We start from the raw sequence: 15,685 nt of genomic DNA, 5'->3' as shown, positions 1-15,685 counted from the left end.
GCAATACCTTTCGAAACCCTTGTGTTTGTGTGTTTGTGTGTGTGTGTGTGCGTGTGAGAAAGAGAATGCTTGTGGACTTTAAATTTTCATCACTAGCTTTGTAGAAGTAGACTGAATGACAGAAAAATAAATAAATAATAATAATCACGCCCCTAACTCCGCCCCACTTTATTTATTTATTTTACAGTTGTGTTCACTGTTCATATGTTTACCGAACGTCTGAGAGGCGGAGCTTCGTGTAAATGGGTGTGGCTGGGAGGTAGAGTCCAGATTATATTCGGTAGAAATTTACCTGCAGGTATGTAGGAAAGGCTTCTTCCAGCTTGGTCTTCTTCTTTCTGTATCGCTTGCGCACTTTGACCTCGGGATTTTCGGGGAAATCGGAGATGGAGGGTTTCACGTCCATCGGGATGTCGGGCATCAGATCGGTCCAGCCTGTGACACAAACACACCGCGGTCATCGTCAAATGCTTGTGCGTACGTACGTGCTCTGCGTCACGTTTTGTACAGGCGGGATACATCACAGCCTGGTCAGAAGTGACGCAAAATTTGAAAACTTTTCACTTTGTAAAATCGATGATGATTCGTGAATCGATCAGCAAGATCAAATGAATCTTTTTCACTTTTTAAAAATACGGTATAATCTTATAATTGTTAGTTAATACGTTTCTCAACGATGCGCAATCGAAGCAAACGCGACACGTTCGCAAATAAGGATGTATTTTATTTCCGTAAACAAATCGTTCAAAAGAATCTATAATGTCGATGAATCGATCGTGAGTCTATGATTCGGATTAATCGGATTGGGCTGATTTAGGAGTTGCCCGGCAGCTCCTGGTTACACAACACCAAACTGACTGATGTTATTTATCATCATCACACTCTCCGGTGTTTATAATGATTTATATTCACACTCTGTGGTGTCACCCGAACGAGGATGAGTTTCCCTTTTCGGTCTGGTTCCTCTCAAGGTTTCTTCCTCATACCATCTGAGGAAGTCACCTCAGGCTTGCTCGTTAGGGATAAATGCGAATAAATGGACATAAAAATGTTATGTTCTGTAAAGCTGCTTCGAGTCTACTGTTAAAAGTGAATATACAAATAAAACCGAATCGAATCGAATGAGTCATGTGAATCAGATGAATCATCTTTCCCAATTTGAGCCCCCTTCCCCCACCCCACCCCCGGTTTAGTATGTTAAGTGTTTTTAAAGAGTGAAATATTTCCATGTACAATCCTATCTAAGGTTTCCGTGGAGTTCTGACCTTCGTCTTTGCCCTGCTGCGTCTCGGACACGGAGCCGCTCGAGTCCTTCCTGCTCAGAGCCGGTTTGGTTTTGCTTTGGCCTGTTCGGTTCCGCTGTCTCACCATGAAGCCTCCGATACCTGCAGAAACGATGCAGAAGCTCAGAGAAGCACGGTGGTGGGAGCTTATAATGCGTCACGATAACTTAACGTCCCGTCTTGTGCTGGATCTGAAAAGAGGAAGTGCGTCTGGGGTACGTAGTTAAATCAGGAATACGGTGTTGGCTCTTACGCGTCCTTACCGGGTCGATACGGCTTCCTCTTCCTCTTTTTACAGCTCTCGCCTCCTTTAGACTCGTCCTCTCCCACTGTCTCTCTCTCTGGGCTCGAGTCAGACTTCCCTTCCCCATCCACAAGCTCTGCTTCTGCAGTAACACACACACACACACACACACACACACACACACACACACACACACACACACACAGATAACCATAAATACACTGTTAGATAAACTTACACGCCTGGTACAAGGTAAAAAACGCAGGGTCATCACCTCTGCCTTCGTCGAGGTCCACGTCTCGAGAGAGCTCACTGTGGGGGTCCAGGGGGGTCTGCAACACAGCGACGCTATTCTGGTTAATGATCTTCAGCGTGAGCTTGGGCTTCGTCCTCCTGCGTCTGGAAGCGGAGTTGGCCAGACTCTGGAGTTGCGACAGACCCAATTCGGTGAGACACACGCCGTCCTGTGTGTACGTCCTTGTCAAACCTAGGGGGGTGGGGGGTGGGGTTTAACAATTTACTTAAGCCTTGTGGGTGTAGTATTAATAAATGTGCTAATTTTCAGTACATTATGGGATCGCGTTCTTCCCAATAAAGAAGCAGTTGGATGCAGCAGAAGTACAAAAAAATTGTCATTACCCAGATCTCTTGGCTTTACGGCAATCTGTGGGGTCACAGGAAGCTCTGACGTGTAATTAACATGCGGTTTAGCCACTGATACTGTGTGTGAGAGAGATAGGGAGAGAGAGGGAGAGAGAGAGAGGGAGAGGGAGAGAGAGGGAGAGGGAGAGAGAGGGAGAGGGAGGGAGGGAGAGAGAGAGAGGGAGAGAGGAAGAGGGAGAGAGAGAGGGAGAGTGAGAGGGAGAGAGAGAGGGTGAGAGAGGGAGGGAGGGAGAGAGAGAGAGACAGAGAAAGACAGAGGGAGAGAGAGACAGAGAGAGAGCGCGAGAGGGAGAAACCCAAAAATAAGGTGTGACAATGATGATCTTACAACTTCCTTCCATCTTGTTTAAATACGTACGTATCCCTGTGAACAAGCCGTTACTATAGAAACCTGTTCGACTTCTTGTGTGTATAAGAGAAGGAGATGAAGGAGTGTGTGTGTGTGTGTGTGTGTTTGTGTGTGTGTGTGTGTGTGTGTGTGTGTGAGAGGCGCGAGTGCGGGTTGACGGTAAACGGGTATCTGGAGTACCTGGAGAAAGCGAGCCTTGGCCTTGGCACAAACTGCAGTCGAAGCTGCTGTCGGAAATTTTCTCCACCTCGTCCTCGGTGTGGAAGCCTTGACACGAGGCGTGCATCCATCTGTGGACAGACGGCAGGACAGACAGAGATTTGTCTCAGGAACAAGACGCACAAACGTTAGGAGGGAATGAGGAATCCCTCAGAGGAGAAGTGTGACATATAGCTGCTATGCCAGAGTGTGGATATTTCATCACACACACACACACACAAACAAACCTGTCACACTGGCGACACTGCAGGATAATCTCCTCCTCGCTGTAGTCCAGCAGACAGACGGGGCAGGAAGTCAAGCTGGCGCACGGCGCACACTGAGTGTAATTATTCTGCCACTCGCACCTCAGACCGGGCGACGTGGCGCTGCAATGCGTGCAGGATACACACCTACGGAAAAGAAAACGCAGACACTCCATCACAACACACACACACACAGTGGCTCTTCTTTAGGATCTACAGTACGGTTTGCTACCATTTGCACTTCCAGCTGCCGCTCGGCACGTTCTGCAGAGGCGGGTTGAGGCAGTAGGTGTGGTAGCTGATGTCACACTCGTCACATAGCAGGAGACGCCCGGGGTCGCTCGCCTGGCCGCACGCCTCACACACCGTACACTCCAAACACCGCCAGCCTTTACTCAGCACCACTTTAGTGATCTACAAACACATGAATTCACTTTACAAATATTTTCCAGGCCTCACAGAAAGATTAAGGTCACCACTGTAGCAAAAGAAGTAGGCTGTGTAACTATGGCAACACTAACGGGACAAACACTAAACCAGATGGAGTTAAAGTGCTGTATTCTAGTCGCTGTCATGGATAAAACAGTCAAAGGGTTTATCAAGGTGTGTGTGTGTGTGTGCGTGTGTGTTACCTTGATGTTAACGCAGTACGGGTGGTAACACTGTCCACACTGAGCGCAGGCGAGCAGGCGACCTTCAACCCCCTGACCGAAACTCCCGCACACCACACACATGTCCTGCGAAAGAGACCACGCGTAACGACAAGCGGATAAAAAGTCGATCGGCAACAGGGTTTTAATCCCCTCTGTCGCCATTGACGCTGACCAATCACAATCCGGATCTGGGTACCTGTTTCAGCGTGAACATGTCTGTGCTGGAGAAAATCACCACGGTGTTGTGCATGGAGTTCTCCTCTTCCTCCCGGAACAGGTAGATCTGTGGCTCCGTGGCGTTCACCTGCGGCGAGACGGGGAATAAAGAGGGTCGGTATCATCGGACAAGCCGTGACTTTTATAAATCTATATTTAAGACCCAAACACGATCTGGTGTACGTACTCCCGGTGCCGGCATTTGACCCACTCCGTTTTTCATCCTGGATCGTCCACGCCCACCTCTACCTGTAAGCCACGCCCCTCTAGGTCTCCTCCTGCCAGGGAATCCTGAACCGCGACCCTGCAGGGCAAACGTACGGAGAACGAGCTGAGTGACGGAGTTACGCTTTAATACCACAAACAAATCCACAAGGCTGCAACGTCAACAACGAGTCATAGAAGCTTTATAACCTCCGGTGTGTGCATCGGGGAGAAAAGGGAAAGAACGACATTAACCACTTCGTGCTATGAGCAAGGTTTAATTAGTGTGTGTTATCGCTGAAGCACAGTGGAAAGAGGTTACGGGTGAGGATGGATCACATGACCAACTGAACACCTGGATGATGTGGAGGGAGGGGGGATGAGGTGTGACAACAAAATGATAAAAATGGATGATTAACATAATGATAATCAGCTTGAAATCTGTCTGTCTGTCACCTTTCTGTTATTCCCTCTGTCTGTCTGTCTGTGCTTTAGTCTGTATTAGTCTGTACCCGTCTGTCTGTGCATTAGTCTGTACCCGTCTGTCTGTGCATTAGTCTGTACCCGTCTGTCTGTGCATTAGTCTGTACCCGTCTGTCTGTGCATTAGTCTGTACCCGTCTGTCTGTGCATTAGTCTGTACCCGTCTGTCTGTGCATTAGTCTGTCTGTGCATTAGTCTGTCTGTGCATTAGTCTGTCTGTGCATTAGTCTGTCTGTGCATTAGTCTGTCTGTGCATTAGTCTGTCTGTGCATTAGTCTGTCTGTGCATTAGTCTGTCTGTGCATTAGTCTGTCTGTGCATTAGTCTGTCTGTGCATTAGTCTGTCTGTGCATTAGTCTGTGACATGGCTGTATTATTGTTTCTTATTCGGTTTAATGCTCTGTATTAAGGCGCCCTGTGAAGCAGAATCTGGCTCAGTAGAAGGGAGGTGTAGTTACCACACGGATGCTCCAGACGCCCATACTGTGGACCTGCCTGCTTTTTGGGCCGTCCCAAACCGGGGACGGAGAGGGGGAGCTCAGTCTAGGAGACGCACTCCATCCTCCCTGAGAGTGAGCGGGGGCGAGAGAGAGAGAGAGAGAGAGAGAGAGAGAGAGAGAGAGAGAGAGAGAGGAGGATGTGGGCGAGAATCATGCAACAACTTAAAAGAAAACAATCAAAGAACAGCATAAATACACACACATGCACGTGCGCACGCGCAAACACACACACACAGTCATGGTTATCACAAAGAGCTGGTGTTATGGAGACGAGCGCAGGCACGTGGACTTCAACTGATGCTGGATTGTTTAAAAAAAAAACAACCCTAAGAGGGAAAGGAAGAGCCATGACGACTCGAGTGAGGCTTTCCGCTTCCCTCTGTGTGGTAAACAATGTGATGATGTCAGCAAGAAGATTCCAGAAGATGCTGCAGCATGCAGAACACACAAGCTAAACTCTGACCACACACACACACACACACACGCACACACACACGCACACACACACGCACACACACACGCACACACAGACACTCCTGGGTTGTTGTTTTTTTAACTTGTAGTGTTAGATGTTAATTTTACATGTTCTATTTTTTATTTTTTTTATTTATCATATTGTTTAACCGTCTAATAATTTTGTGTTTGGCTCCTGAGAAGTGACGCTAACCGAACACTAATGATCTCAGCGGATGAACCAAAAATATAAAGACAATAAAAAGACGAGCAGGAAATGCCATGGCGGCGATTGTGACTAAAATGAAGCAGACGGGGTGCCGTAACGACTGACCCAACTGCACGAACCACAAAGTGACTACACCGATGAAGAACGAGTGCAGGAACCGGACCTCCTCCAGCCCTTATACTACCCTCAACATCGCTCAGACTGGAAAACATCTCAACACCAAGGAACCAGCTTCATGTGCAGATTTCTCAAACTCCCTCTGATGACCAATGAGGTTCCACAAACACCACCATGACCCTCAAAGCTGTGGTCCTACCTGCTTCACCCTGGGTCTTCCAGGGGAGAACTTCCTCTTGGAGATGGCAGGTTTGCCCATGCCGATTTTTGGCGTGAGTGGTATGAAAGTGGCTGAAGGCACGTTGCTGCTTGCTTCTCCGGGAGCAGACAGGCTTTGTGGACTGATTACGGAGCAGTGAAAACTCTCGGGCTGCCTAACCGCTGGTGGCTTTAGCGAAGTTCTCTCTTCCACCAGCGAGCTCAGCTTCGCCAGGCTTCTCTCACCGTCCATAGAGAAGTCCATGTCCTCGGGAAGATCTACAGAAGGTCTTCTACGTTCCTCTGCTGTAAACGCTTCTGAAGATCTTCCGCAGTTCTCCAGAACCGTGAGGCCTTTTTTGTGTTCCTTCGCTGTGCAGCTTTCAGCCAAAGAAACCTCTGATTTAACCCCATCGAATGATCTTTCGTGTTCCTCCATGAGGAGATTTTCAGAAGACTTGTTACGTTCCTCTGTGCTTCTTTCGTGCTGCTCTATGAAGAGGCCCTCATCAGATTGTGTGTGTTCCTCTACCCCGATGTCTTCCACAGCATTTTCCTTCACTGTTTGCTTACTTTCAGAAGATCCTTGATGTTCCTGCACCGCAGTATTCTCACCGATTCTTCTTTCTTGCTCCTCCAACTTAAGCGCTTTCAGAGATCTTTCGCCATCCTCTTCTTCCACCGTGTTATTCTCAAAGAGGCTCAAGTCCTTCTCCTCCTCTAGATTTGGCACAGGACTTGCTTCCCTCTCCACGGACGGCTCTGTAGTTCCAGGAATTTCCATAGGTTCCTCATCGGAAGGTTCGGTGACTGATGTGAGGTCTTTGGTGGCTGGTGTGATGGGTTTCTTCTCCTCCAGACTGGAACCGAGCTCCTCCTCTTGGAGAGATGATGTTTCTGGAGGTCCAGACGGTGATGAGCTCTCGGGGTGAAGAGGCGAGTCTGCTTTAATGGACTGAGTGAAAGATTGGATCGAGGGCTGCTCAGGGAATGGATCTGACTCCTGCTGAGGAGCTTCTGGACTACCAGCTGGCTTTGTGTCCTGAGAAAGCTCTGTGGCTAGAAACGACAAAAAAAAAACAAAAAAAAAAAAACATAATGTGAGCTACACTTTCCTGGACATAAAACCTTCAGACAGACGTCTGCTGTGCCAGGAACTGAACATGACTGGCAAGACAGCTGAAAATAATGTTACGTAACGAGACTGTGGGAGAAGAACATGAACACGGAGGAAGTACCTGGAACCTTTTCGCCCGTGGGTTCTCCTGGTGATGCTTCGCTGGCCGCTTGCTGGGATTTTATACGTCTCGTTTCTGCACACGCTTCTGGGAAAGGAGAAACGTTCGTCGTTAGTGGAAGTGCAGTTACATAACCTGAAGCAGGAGAGTGGAAATAATTACAGCGCTGGAAAACTGCTGCAAATGGATTCTTGAAAAGACCCAGAAAGGGAAAGTGTGTGATTCTGACGAGCCTGTTCAGACTGGACAGAGTGTCAATTTAAATACGGGTTTCTTTTTAAAAAACATGTGTCGTACGTGTGAAAAATGACGGATTACGGAACTAATCCTAATGCTGATCCCCACGGAGATGGGCCGTCTACTCAGATGCTACGCATTTCCTGTGGAGATTTCACTCCTAAAAGACCTTCCAAACTCAGGCCGGGCGATAAAACGATAACGATGTGTATCGCGATAGACACGTGATCGATATCAATAAAAAATGTGTTCGATAAAACGTTTTTTCTTCGTCGGAAGGTTGCGAAGCAAGTTTGCTTGCATTAACAAAGGCACTCGCTCTCTGGTAACCTAGCAATGTAGGGAGTGACACGCTAACAGCCAATCATGTAACAGTATCACGTTGTAAAATTCTCAGGTTTCTCGGTTTATATTTAACACTTTGCACTATTTTATTACACTTTATTAAGCATTTCTTACATTTTCTGTCATTTCTCACCCTAAATGTTAAGAGATAATAGTTAAGTGTTCATTGCGACTTTAGACTCATGTTTACATTATAATTATTGGAGGTTTCCTGGTTGGTGACATTTCTGTCTTAATAACTGAGGGGATTCTGATCAGAGGAAGGTTAAGTTTAAAATAAAAAGGTTTAAATGTAATATATTTTTCTCCTGGTCCTTATTTTAAATGGGTCATAAAAAATATCAATAATTATCGATATCGACTGATATGAAGCACTGATATCGTGATGCAGTTTTCAGCCGTATCGCCCAGCCCTAATTATAACCCGTTCTCCCACTTCTGAAGACCTTCTAACCAGTTCTCCCAGTATAAAGATATTCTCCCAGTCCTGAAGATGTTTGAACACTAAGGAGTCCTCACCAATCCCATGCACCCCTGAAAATGTTATTAAAAAACCTTTCCAAAAGAACCCCGACCCCTCGATCCTGCACTGAAGTAAACCTGGACCGACTCTGCCTGCTCCCTCATCATCACTGACCTCAAACTTCATGCACCATGGGCCTTAAACTTAAATAAAACTCTCCAAGACAAAGAAACCTTGAGAGACTGTTGTTGTTCTTCAGGATCTCATCAAATAAGGCCTGGATTCCTTCCAGGCCCAAAAAAAAAAAAAACCAGTGGCCTCAGAAAGTCTAACAGGATTTCATAACCAAATATTAGCCCAGTGCTGCTGATTGCTGCATGAATTAATTACACGGGAACGTCCGTCGTCCTGGAGAGGTCTTACACAAGCAAAGCAGAAATGCTAGACTGTTGAAGGGGGCTGGTTAAAGTGGACGTGTCTCTGTTTGTCAGGTGCTTAATAACAAGCGGTGAGCGATTTTGCCAAATTTACCCAAGATCCTCCTCTCTGTGTTCTAGGACCGCCCACATAGACAAATGACAGGTATGAATGTTGACATCTCAAGTAAGCCTGAAGAAGAGCTTCTGTTTTTCATATGTTGGCTTCCTGGTAGAGGTCTTCACGGGTCCACTTAGATCCGAAAACCCGAGGTCCGACCCGAGACCCGAGCGGGTTCGGGTCTAAAAGTTTGACGTGTACCTCGGACACGGGTCGGTATAATAATAGCGGCATCGGGTCTCGGGTAATTTAAAACGAATGTGTTTTTACCGAACGGACCTGAGAAGACCGGAACTACTGTATCTCGTGTTTGTGCATCGACTCGAGTCCTTTTCCAACCTTTCCTCTGCTTGCCAAGACCGCTTGTGACATCGTGTGACTGGCGGTAAGCTAATTTACGTTAAAACAGACCTGTCAATCAATTTTGAATCCACTCTGTAGTGGTTACTTTAGTGTAGAGTTACGCAACATTCGGGTCAAAAAAAATTGCCGTAGGGTCGGACTCGGGTCAAATTTTTTCAGGTTTGTCTCGGGTCGGGTCTTTTTAAAAAAAAAAAAAAAAAAAAAAAATATTATCCACATCAGGTTCGGGTAAAAAGAAAATTTCTTTAGACCCGAGAAGACCTCTACTTCCTGGGCCATGAAGAACACTTTCTGAGACACGCTGACGAGCACCACGAGCTGGACGTGACCACCACAAAGTGCCAAATCAGCAGATAAGAGTCTGATCTTACCGGCCCCTTTGTGCTCCGTCGGGTCCTCCATCTCACGCTGCGTCTCACCGACGGTTCGTCCCGGTTCTGTGCTGTCCGTCTGAGCGGGTTCACGGTCCATATCCAATTGTGCAGGTTGCGTATCCATCTCAGCGTCCGCGTGCGTTTTACTCTCCTCCGTCTCCGTATGCGTCGGAACCGGATCAAAGCCGGCATGTTTACACATCGAACACGCGTAATCCTCTCCGGTCTGGAGCGCCGCATGACCCTCCGCCTGCCGCTCACAATCCACGTGAAAACGTCTGCAGAAATAATAATAATAAAAAAAAGTTACAATATGAAGATGCTTTTATGGAATATTTACGATACACCGGCGTTAACGAGCCGTCCGTTCTGACAGGTGATTCTGCCCCGTACCTTTTGCAGTGACGGCAGGAGAGCAGGTCTTTATGGAGCTCGGTGTCCAGGCTTCCGGCACACAGAGAGCAGAGCCGAGTCGAGTCGTGCTGCCTGGAGCAGCTCTCACATAGCAAACTGCTGCACCGAGTGCCACACTGCACACACACCTTGCAGTTCTGTAACACACACACACACACACACACACACACACGGCACGTTATACTCCCCATCGACTCTAAATGACTCCGTATGTTTCTATATGAATCTCTCTATATGAACTCTGTATATGACTCCATATGATTCTGTACAGTCTAAATGATTCATAAACATGACTCAAAAGGAACTACAGCTCTATATGACGTTACAAAAACTCCATATGGTTGTAAACGAGATCTGTATTCGCTTCGATACGTTTACCTACAACTCTATAAACTTTTATCGGTTTAATTGTGACTCTAGGCGACTGCACGTGACTCCAAACGATTCAGCGACTCTATATGATTCCAAATGATGCCAATGACTCCTTACACCAAGTGTGTGTTGCTCCATCCGATGACTCTAATGAGGTTCATATGACTCGTAAAAAGACTGTGTGAGTGTGTGTAGCTCCACACGGTTGCTGTTTGCTGACTGGTTACCTTGCACCTCCATCCGTTGGTGGGAATGGAGTCCATCACAGGCTGCAGGCAGAAGGTGTGGTAACCTTTATCACACATGTCACACACCAGCATCTTCGTGTCCTCCCCGGGATTCCTGACACCGACACGGGATAAGAAATATCAGCACATAGCCTGCTAGCATTTAAGGAATAATACAAAAAGCATGTGAGAAGCGAGAGCGTGAAGATCTGAGGTTCACACTCACTTGCACGTCTGGCACACTTTACACTCCGGACACTGCCAACCTGCTCGCTTCAGAGGAGTCACGCTGATGTCCAAACACATGCCGTGGTAATGAAGACCACAGCTGGTGCAGAACAGCTGGTCCATTAAATCCCCTGGACTCTCACACAGCACACAGTTCACCTCCTCCACCGCTACACACACACACACATACATACATACACACACACAAAAAGAGAATTCATTATTTTTTAATTTTTTTTAATCGCTCTTGATGAAATGAAGCTGCTGAGTGTTGAGAAGTGATTCGTGAAGAAGTGTTTGCATCTCACATTTACTGGTGGCGAGCTCAAGGTGTTCTGTGCACAGGATGGAGCGCTTCCTGAAGTCCTGGAAGGTTCCGGCTCCCCCTGCACACGGATAATGGTACGAGCGGTAGCACCCCTCCTCACAGCACTTAATGGATGCTCCAAGGCGCTTACAATATGCACAATGCTGCAACGACACAGAGAGAGAGAGAGAGAGAGAGAGAGAGAGAGAGAGAGAGAGAGAGAGAGAGAGAGGGAGGGAAACCCAGAGAGTGATAGAGAGACAGAGAGAGAGAGAGAGAGACAGACCAAGAGAAAGACAGAGAGAAAGACAGAAAGAGAGAGAGACACACAGAGAGAGAGACAGAGAGGCAGAGGGAGAGAGAGAAAGAGGCACACAGAGCGAGAGAGAGACAGAGAGAAAGAAAAAAAAACATAGAAAGACAGAGTGAGAGACAAGAGTGAGAGACAGGGTGAGAAAGAGAGAGTTAGAGAGATCCTCATTTCTACATCATCACTCTATCCCTGATGAAGTCCCAGGTGTTGGTGAGAGGGCTTTAGGTTCTAGGGGAAGTCGACTAAGGGTGTGTTTGAAACGCAGCGGTGATCTTCCTCTCAAACACACATTAATTATGGAGAGCTTCCTCAAAACATGTCCATTATTTCCTCCATGTGATGCACTTTTATCTCTGTAGCCAGAACGACCCGTTTTAAACTTCCACATCAGACCTCCCACACACACACACACACTATAACCTGAGTGGAATTAAACTCATTACCAATATTCAAAGACCAACATGTCCTGTTCCTCCTGTCACACACTGACAACACTGCTGATTTTCTCTCTTTACTTTTACTGCTCCTCAAACATAACACCCAGATCTTGTAGATAGTTGTCTGAGTATTATTTTTAACCCTACATGAAAAGTATCTATATTTTATATTCCGATGATAAAATTGTAGTTAAATTATTACCTAAATTAAATTCTTATTATTATTATATTAAATTATATATAAATTATTCATTTATATTTTGTACCTTGTTTAAAAAAGAAAAAGGATTTTCCACAACTGTAGAGTATCACTGTGTGTGTGTGTGTGTGAGAGAGAGAGACCTTTTTGGAGCCAACCCTGACCTTTAGCCCTTTCCCCTCCCCCACCCTAAGCTCATCTTAAATGTCAACGTGTGACTTATAAGGCGGCTCTTTTATGTGTTAAGAATATTTATAACTTGTTTTTTTTTCCTATTGGACTGTAAAATAAAACGGTGTGTCCTGCTCCGCCGTGAGTGTGAGTGTGTCCTGCTCTGCCGTGAGTGTGTGTCGGAGTGAGTGTGAGTGTGTCCTTATCTGATCTTACCTCTGTGCTCCCTGAGTGGATGGCTCTGTCCACGTAGAGCAGTGATTGGTCCTCTGCCTGACACACACCCTCTGACCACAGAGCACACTGCTGATGGGCCCAGCACTGACCTACACACACACACACACACACACGATGTAAACACACTACCTGAACGGCACATCAGCAGGTCTAAATCCATCATTGTGTAAAAGCTCCACGCTGCTGGTCACCTGACTCGTCGAAGAGAGACTGCACGTCTACATCCTCCGGTAAACCAACGTGGTGAAGCTCGTCCCAGGACCTGCGACCCGCTTCCTCTGCACCGCCGCTAGCACACGCAACAGAAAGGGGGAGAAAATCAGTGTCACACAGTTTAACTTCATCAGTCTTACGAATATACAAAAGGCCACGTCCACTTCTCTCAGCCTAAACGTACACAGGCCACGCCCATTTCTCTCAGCCTAAACATACAAAGGCCATGCCTCCATTCCTGGGACTAATAGGCGCAGTGGCCACGCTTTCAGACTAAAGGCAGAGAAGCCACACCTACTTCAGTGAGACTGAACAGCACACAAGCTACGCCTTCTTCACTAAGGTTAACAAGCACAAAGATCCACCACTGCGACCAGAGGCCACGCCCACTTCACCTTGATTGAGATGGGCTGTGCCTCCTTCTTTAAAACTGAAGGCACAGAAACCACGCCTTCTTCATTGTGAGTGACACTGAGGCCCTGCCTACCACTTAGGCAGAAATAGCTACGCCTTCACTGTGACTGAAGGCACCAGAAACCACGCCCACTTTAATGTAACCGAGGGGACTGAAAGAACATACGCCTTCTAGTCGGAACAACAGCACCGTAGGCACGCACACACACACACACACACACACACACACACACACAAACATGGAGAAAGTGAGAAATAACTGGTTCATGTTTTAGACAGTTTACTTCCTAGTGAAGTGAAACAAGGCGACCTGCAGAGTTCACATGAGCCGTGACTCGCTCAGAGACTTCTGTGACGCCTCAGAATAAAAAGAACGATATTAACCGTGACACAAGGGGCAGGCCATCTTCAGTCTATAGAGAGGAGAGTGTGAGAGAGTGAGTGAGAGAGAGAGTGAGTGAGAGAGAAGGGGAAAAGAAACCAGCAGTGAAATGGCAGGCGTTTGAGCAGAGATGTGGCCTTTTACAGGAGTTTTAGTGGAGAGCCTGCTGGATCTGGAAAAGCTCTTTTTATCACCATCCGTCGGTGTGAGAGCGTGAGAGAGCATGAGAGAGAGCGAGAGCGTGTGTGAGAGAGAGAGAGAGCATGAGAGAGAGTGAGAGAGAAGGAAGGTGTTAATTCACACTTGACATTCAGCAGCTGGCGGCTTTGACTCACAGGCGTGTTAATTTAGCTGATATTTAGCATAAAGTCACGGACAGACACGAGGCTTATCCGGAAATGACTCATCGATGACAAATAAGACCGAACGCATATTATTCTTCCTCACCAGACTCTCTCTCACTCATTTTCTACCGCTTATCCGAACTTTTCAGGGGTCATCGGGCATCGAGGCAGGATACACCCTGAACGGAGTGCCAACCCATTGCAGGGCACAAACACACTCTCATTCACTCACTCACACACACACACACTACGGACAATTTTCCAGAGATGCCAATCAACCTACCATGCATGTCTTTGGAGCGGGGGAGGAAACCGGAGTACCCGGAGGAAACCCCCGAGGCACGGGGAGAACATGCAAACTCCACACACACAAGGCGGAGGTGGGAATCGAACCCCCAACCCTGGAGGTGTGAGGCGAACGTGCTACCCACTAAGCCACCGTGCCCCCCTCCTCACCAGACTCCATCGCCTAATCTACAAGGTTCATCTGAAGACCTCAGCCCGCGAGTGCAGACGCGAAAAGGACACAGTGTCTCAAGGAAGGGAAATACGGGCATGTCTGAGTTAGCATATGGACAGGCAATCAGCACAAAATGGGCGTGTCTTTGAGCCCGTGTGTGAACATTAAAATGTGGGCGTGTCTTTGAGCCTGTGTGTGAACATTAAAATGTGGGCGTGTCTTTGAGCCTGTGTGTGAACATTAAAATGTGAGCGAATCTTTGAGCCTGTGTGTGAACATTAAAATGTGAACATTAAAACGTTAAAAGACGTCCCCTGAGTCACCACACACTCGTCTGCTCTTTTCATCCCTTTGTTTTCCTCCTTTCTCCTCCTCCATGTCCCTGACCAACTGTGCGTGTGTGTGCGTGTACATGCATGTGGCTACAGTGGCTCGCTGCCAGCTTCACACTCATGCTGCATGACATCATCGAGGCTCCCGATTGGTTCTGATGTGCCGAAACAAATTAGACAGCCTTCCAGCCAGGGCCCTTTGTAGAACTGAGCACATGCTGAGTCTCACATCCTGTTCTGCAGGACTCCCAAGTGCATGATGGGTAATCACAGGGTAATACGGTGCACGCTAGCGTAGAGGAAAGTAGACAGAGTCGTATAACGTAGCTGCAGGCGCTCGCTATTGTTCTGTTTCGCAGCAGCGTGTCTGAGCGCTTAAACAGGTTTATCCTCATTTATCAGGGGAAAAAAAAGTGACCGCCGTTATTGGGATCTATTCACGTGAGTCGTTCACCAAAGTAGCGGAGAACCCAGAGGAATGAATCACAATCCTGAACAAATGATTCATCGAGCTTTAACCAAAAGATTCACTGAATCAACTGATTCATTTAAATATGTATGAATGATCGACTGAATTAGAGATGAGTGCATCTCAGTCATGACCAAATTATTTACTGATTCATTTGAAACTCACTGATTCACTGAATGGAGTGAACCAATAGATTCACTGATTCAACTCTCATCTGACTCTTGAGTCTTCATCTGAAAAATGATCGACGCTCTTAAATAAAAGCCCGAGCTTTTAAATCCAGGTCTAACGACAAGCTCGCACAAATTCAAGCTTTAGGGACTCTGCAGAAGTCTACTTACCTCTCCAGACCTCTAGGCCTCCCTGATTGGCTGTTGTTATGGCTACGGCGGAGCGGAGGGTCGCATCCTGGTGTGGCCTTGAAGAGCTTCAGTTCACCCTGACCGAGCAGACTTCGTGCTCCACAGTAACAAAAGGCACAGAGCCGTTCGCTGGAGGACCAAACACACACACACACACACACACACACACCCCGATCAGAATACATACACATCT

General features: G+C 47.2%; 1 protein-coding gene across 14 annotated transcripts in view; it reads right to left on the bottom strand.

Moving 5' to 3' along the window:
* Nucleotides 1-15,685, bottom strand: part of kmt2cb (lysine (K)-specific methyltransferase 2Cb) — a 55,056-nt gene that overhangs the window by 28,891 nt on the left and 10,480 nt on the right. For 11 of the 14 annotated variants that reach the window (XM_047819215.1, XM_047819210.1, XM_047819258.1 and 8 more), the window contains exons 5-26: nucleotides 15,472-15,621; nucleotides 12,708-12,805; nucleotides 12,496-12,605; nucleotides 11,161-11,323; nucleotides 10,851-11,022; nucleotides 10,625-10,739; nucleotides 10,005-10,162; nucleotides 9,609-9,889; nucleotides 7,293-7,379; nucleotides 6,056-7,113; nucleotides 5,016-5,123; nucleotides 4,060-4,176; nucleotides 3,853-3,960; nucleotides 3,636-3,740; nucleotides 3,236-3,417; nucleotides 2,986-3,150; nucleotides 2,720-2,829; nucleotides 2,167-2,247; nucleotides 1,802-2,014; nucleotides 1,547-1,669; nucleotides 1,266-1,385; nucleotides 293-435 (exon numbers count right to left, since the gene is read on the bottom strand). In XM_047819215.1, coding sequence (XP_047675171.1) covers nucleotides 293-435; nucleotides 1,266-1,385; nucleotides 1,547-1,669; nucleotides 1,802-2,014; nucleotides 2,167-2,247; nucleotides 2,720-2,829; nucleotides 2,986-3,150; nucleotides 3,236-3,417; nucleotides 3,636-3,740; nucleotides 3,853-3,960; nucleotides 4,060-4,176; nucleotides 5,016-5,123; nucleotides 6,056-7,113; nucleotides 7,293-7,379; nucleotides 9,609-9,889; nucleotides 10,005-10,162; nucleotides 10,625-10,739; nucleotides 10,851-11,022; nucleotides 11,161-11,323; nucleotides 12,496-12,605; nucleotides 12,708-12,805; nucleotides 15,472-15,621 — 3,967 coding nt within the window. The remainder of the gene's footprint in view (nucleotides 1-292; nucleotides 436-1,265; nucleotides 1,386-1,546; nucleotides 1,670-1,801; nucleotides 2,015-2,166; nucleotides 2,248-2,719; nucleotides 2,830-2,985; nucleotides 3,151-3,235; nucleotides 3,418-3,635; nucleotides 3,741-3,852; nucleotides 3,961-4,059; nucleotides 4,177-5,015; nucleotides 5,124-6,055; nucleotides 7,114-7,292; nucleotides 7,380-9,608; nucleotides 9,890-10,004; nucleotides 10,163-10,624; nucleotides 10,740-10,850; nucleotides 11,023-11,160; nucleotides 11,324-12,495; nucleotides 12,606-12,707; nucleotides 12,806-15,471; nucleotides 15,622-15,685) is intronic. The other 3 variants (XM_047819212.1, XM_047819222.1, XM_047819247.1) reach the window with 3 other exon arrangements.

Source organism: Tachysurus fulvidraco, chromosome 1 (genome assembly GCF_022655615.1).
Source record: "Tachysurus fulvidraco isolate hzauxx_2018 chromosome 1, HZAU_PFXX_2.0, whole genome shotgun sequence".
NCBI classification, from domain to species: domain Eukaryota; kingdom Metazoa; phylum Chordata; class Actinopteri; order Siluriformes; family Bagridae; genus Tachysurus; species Tachysurus fulvidraco.
This window is presented reverse-complemented; position numbering and strand designations above follow the sequence as displayed.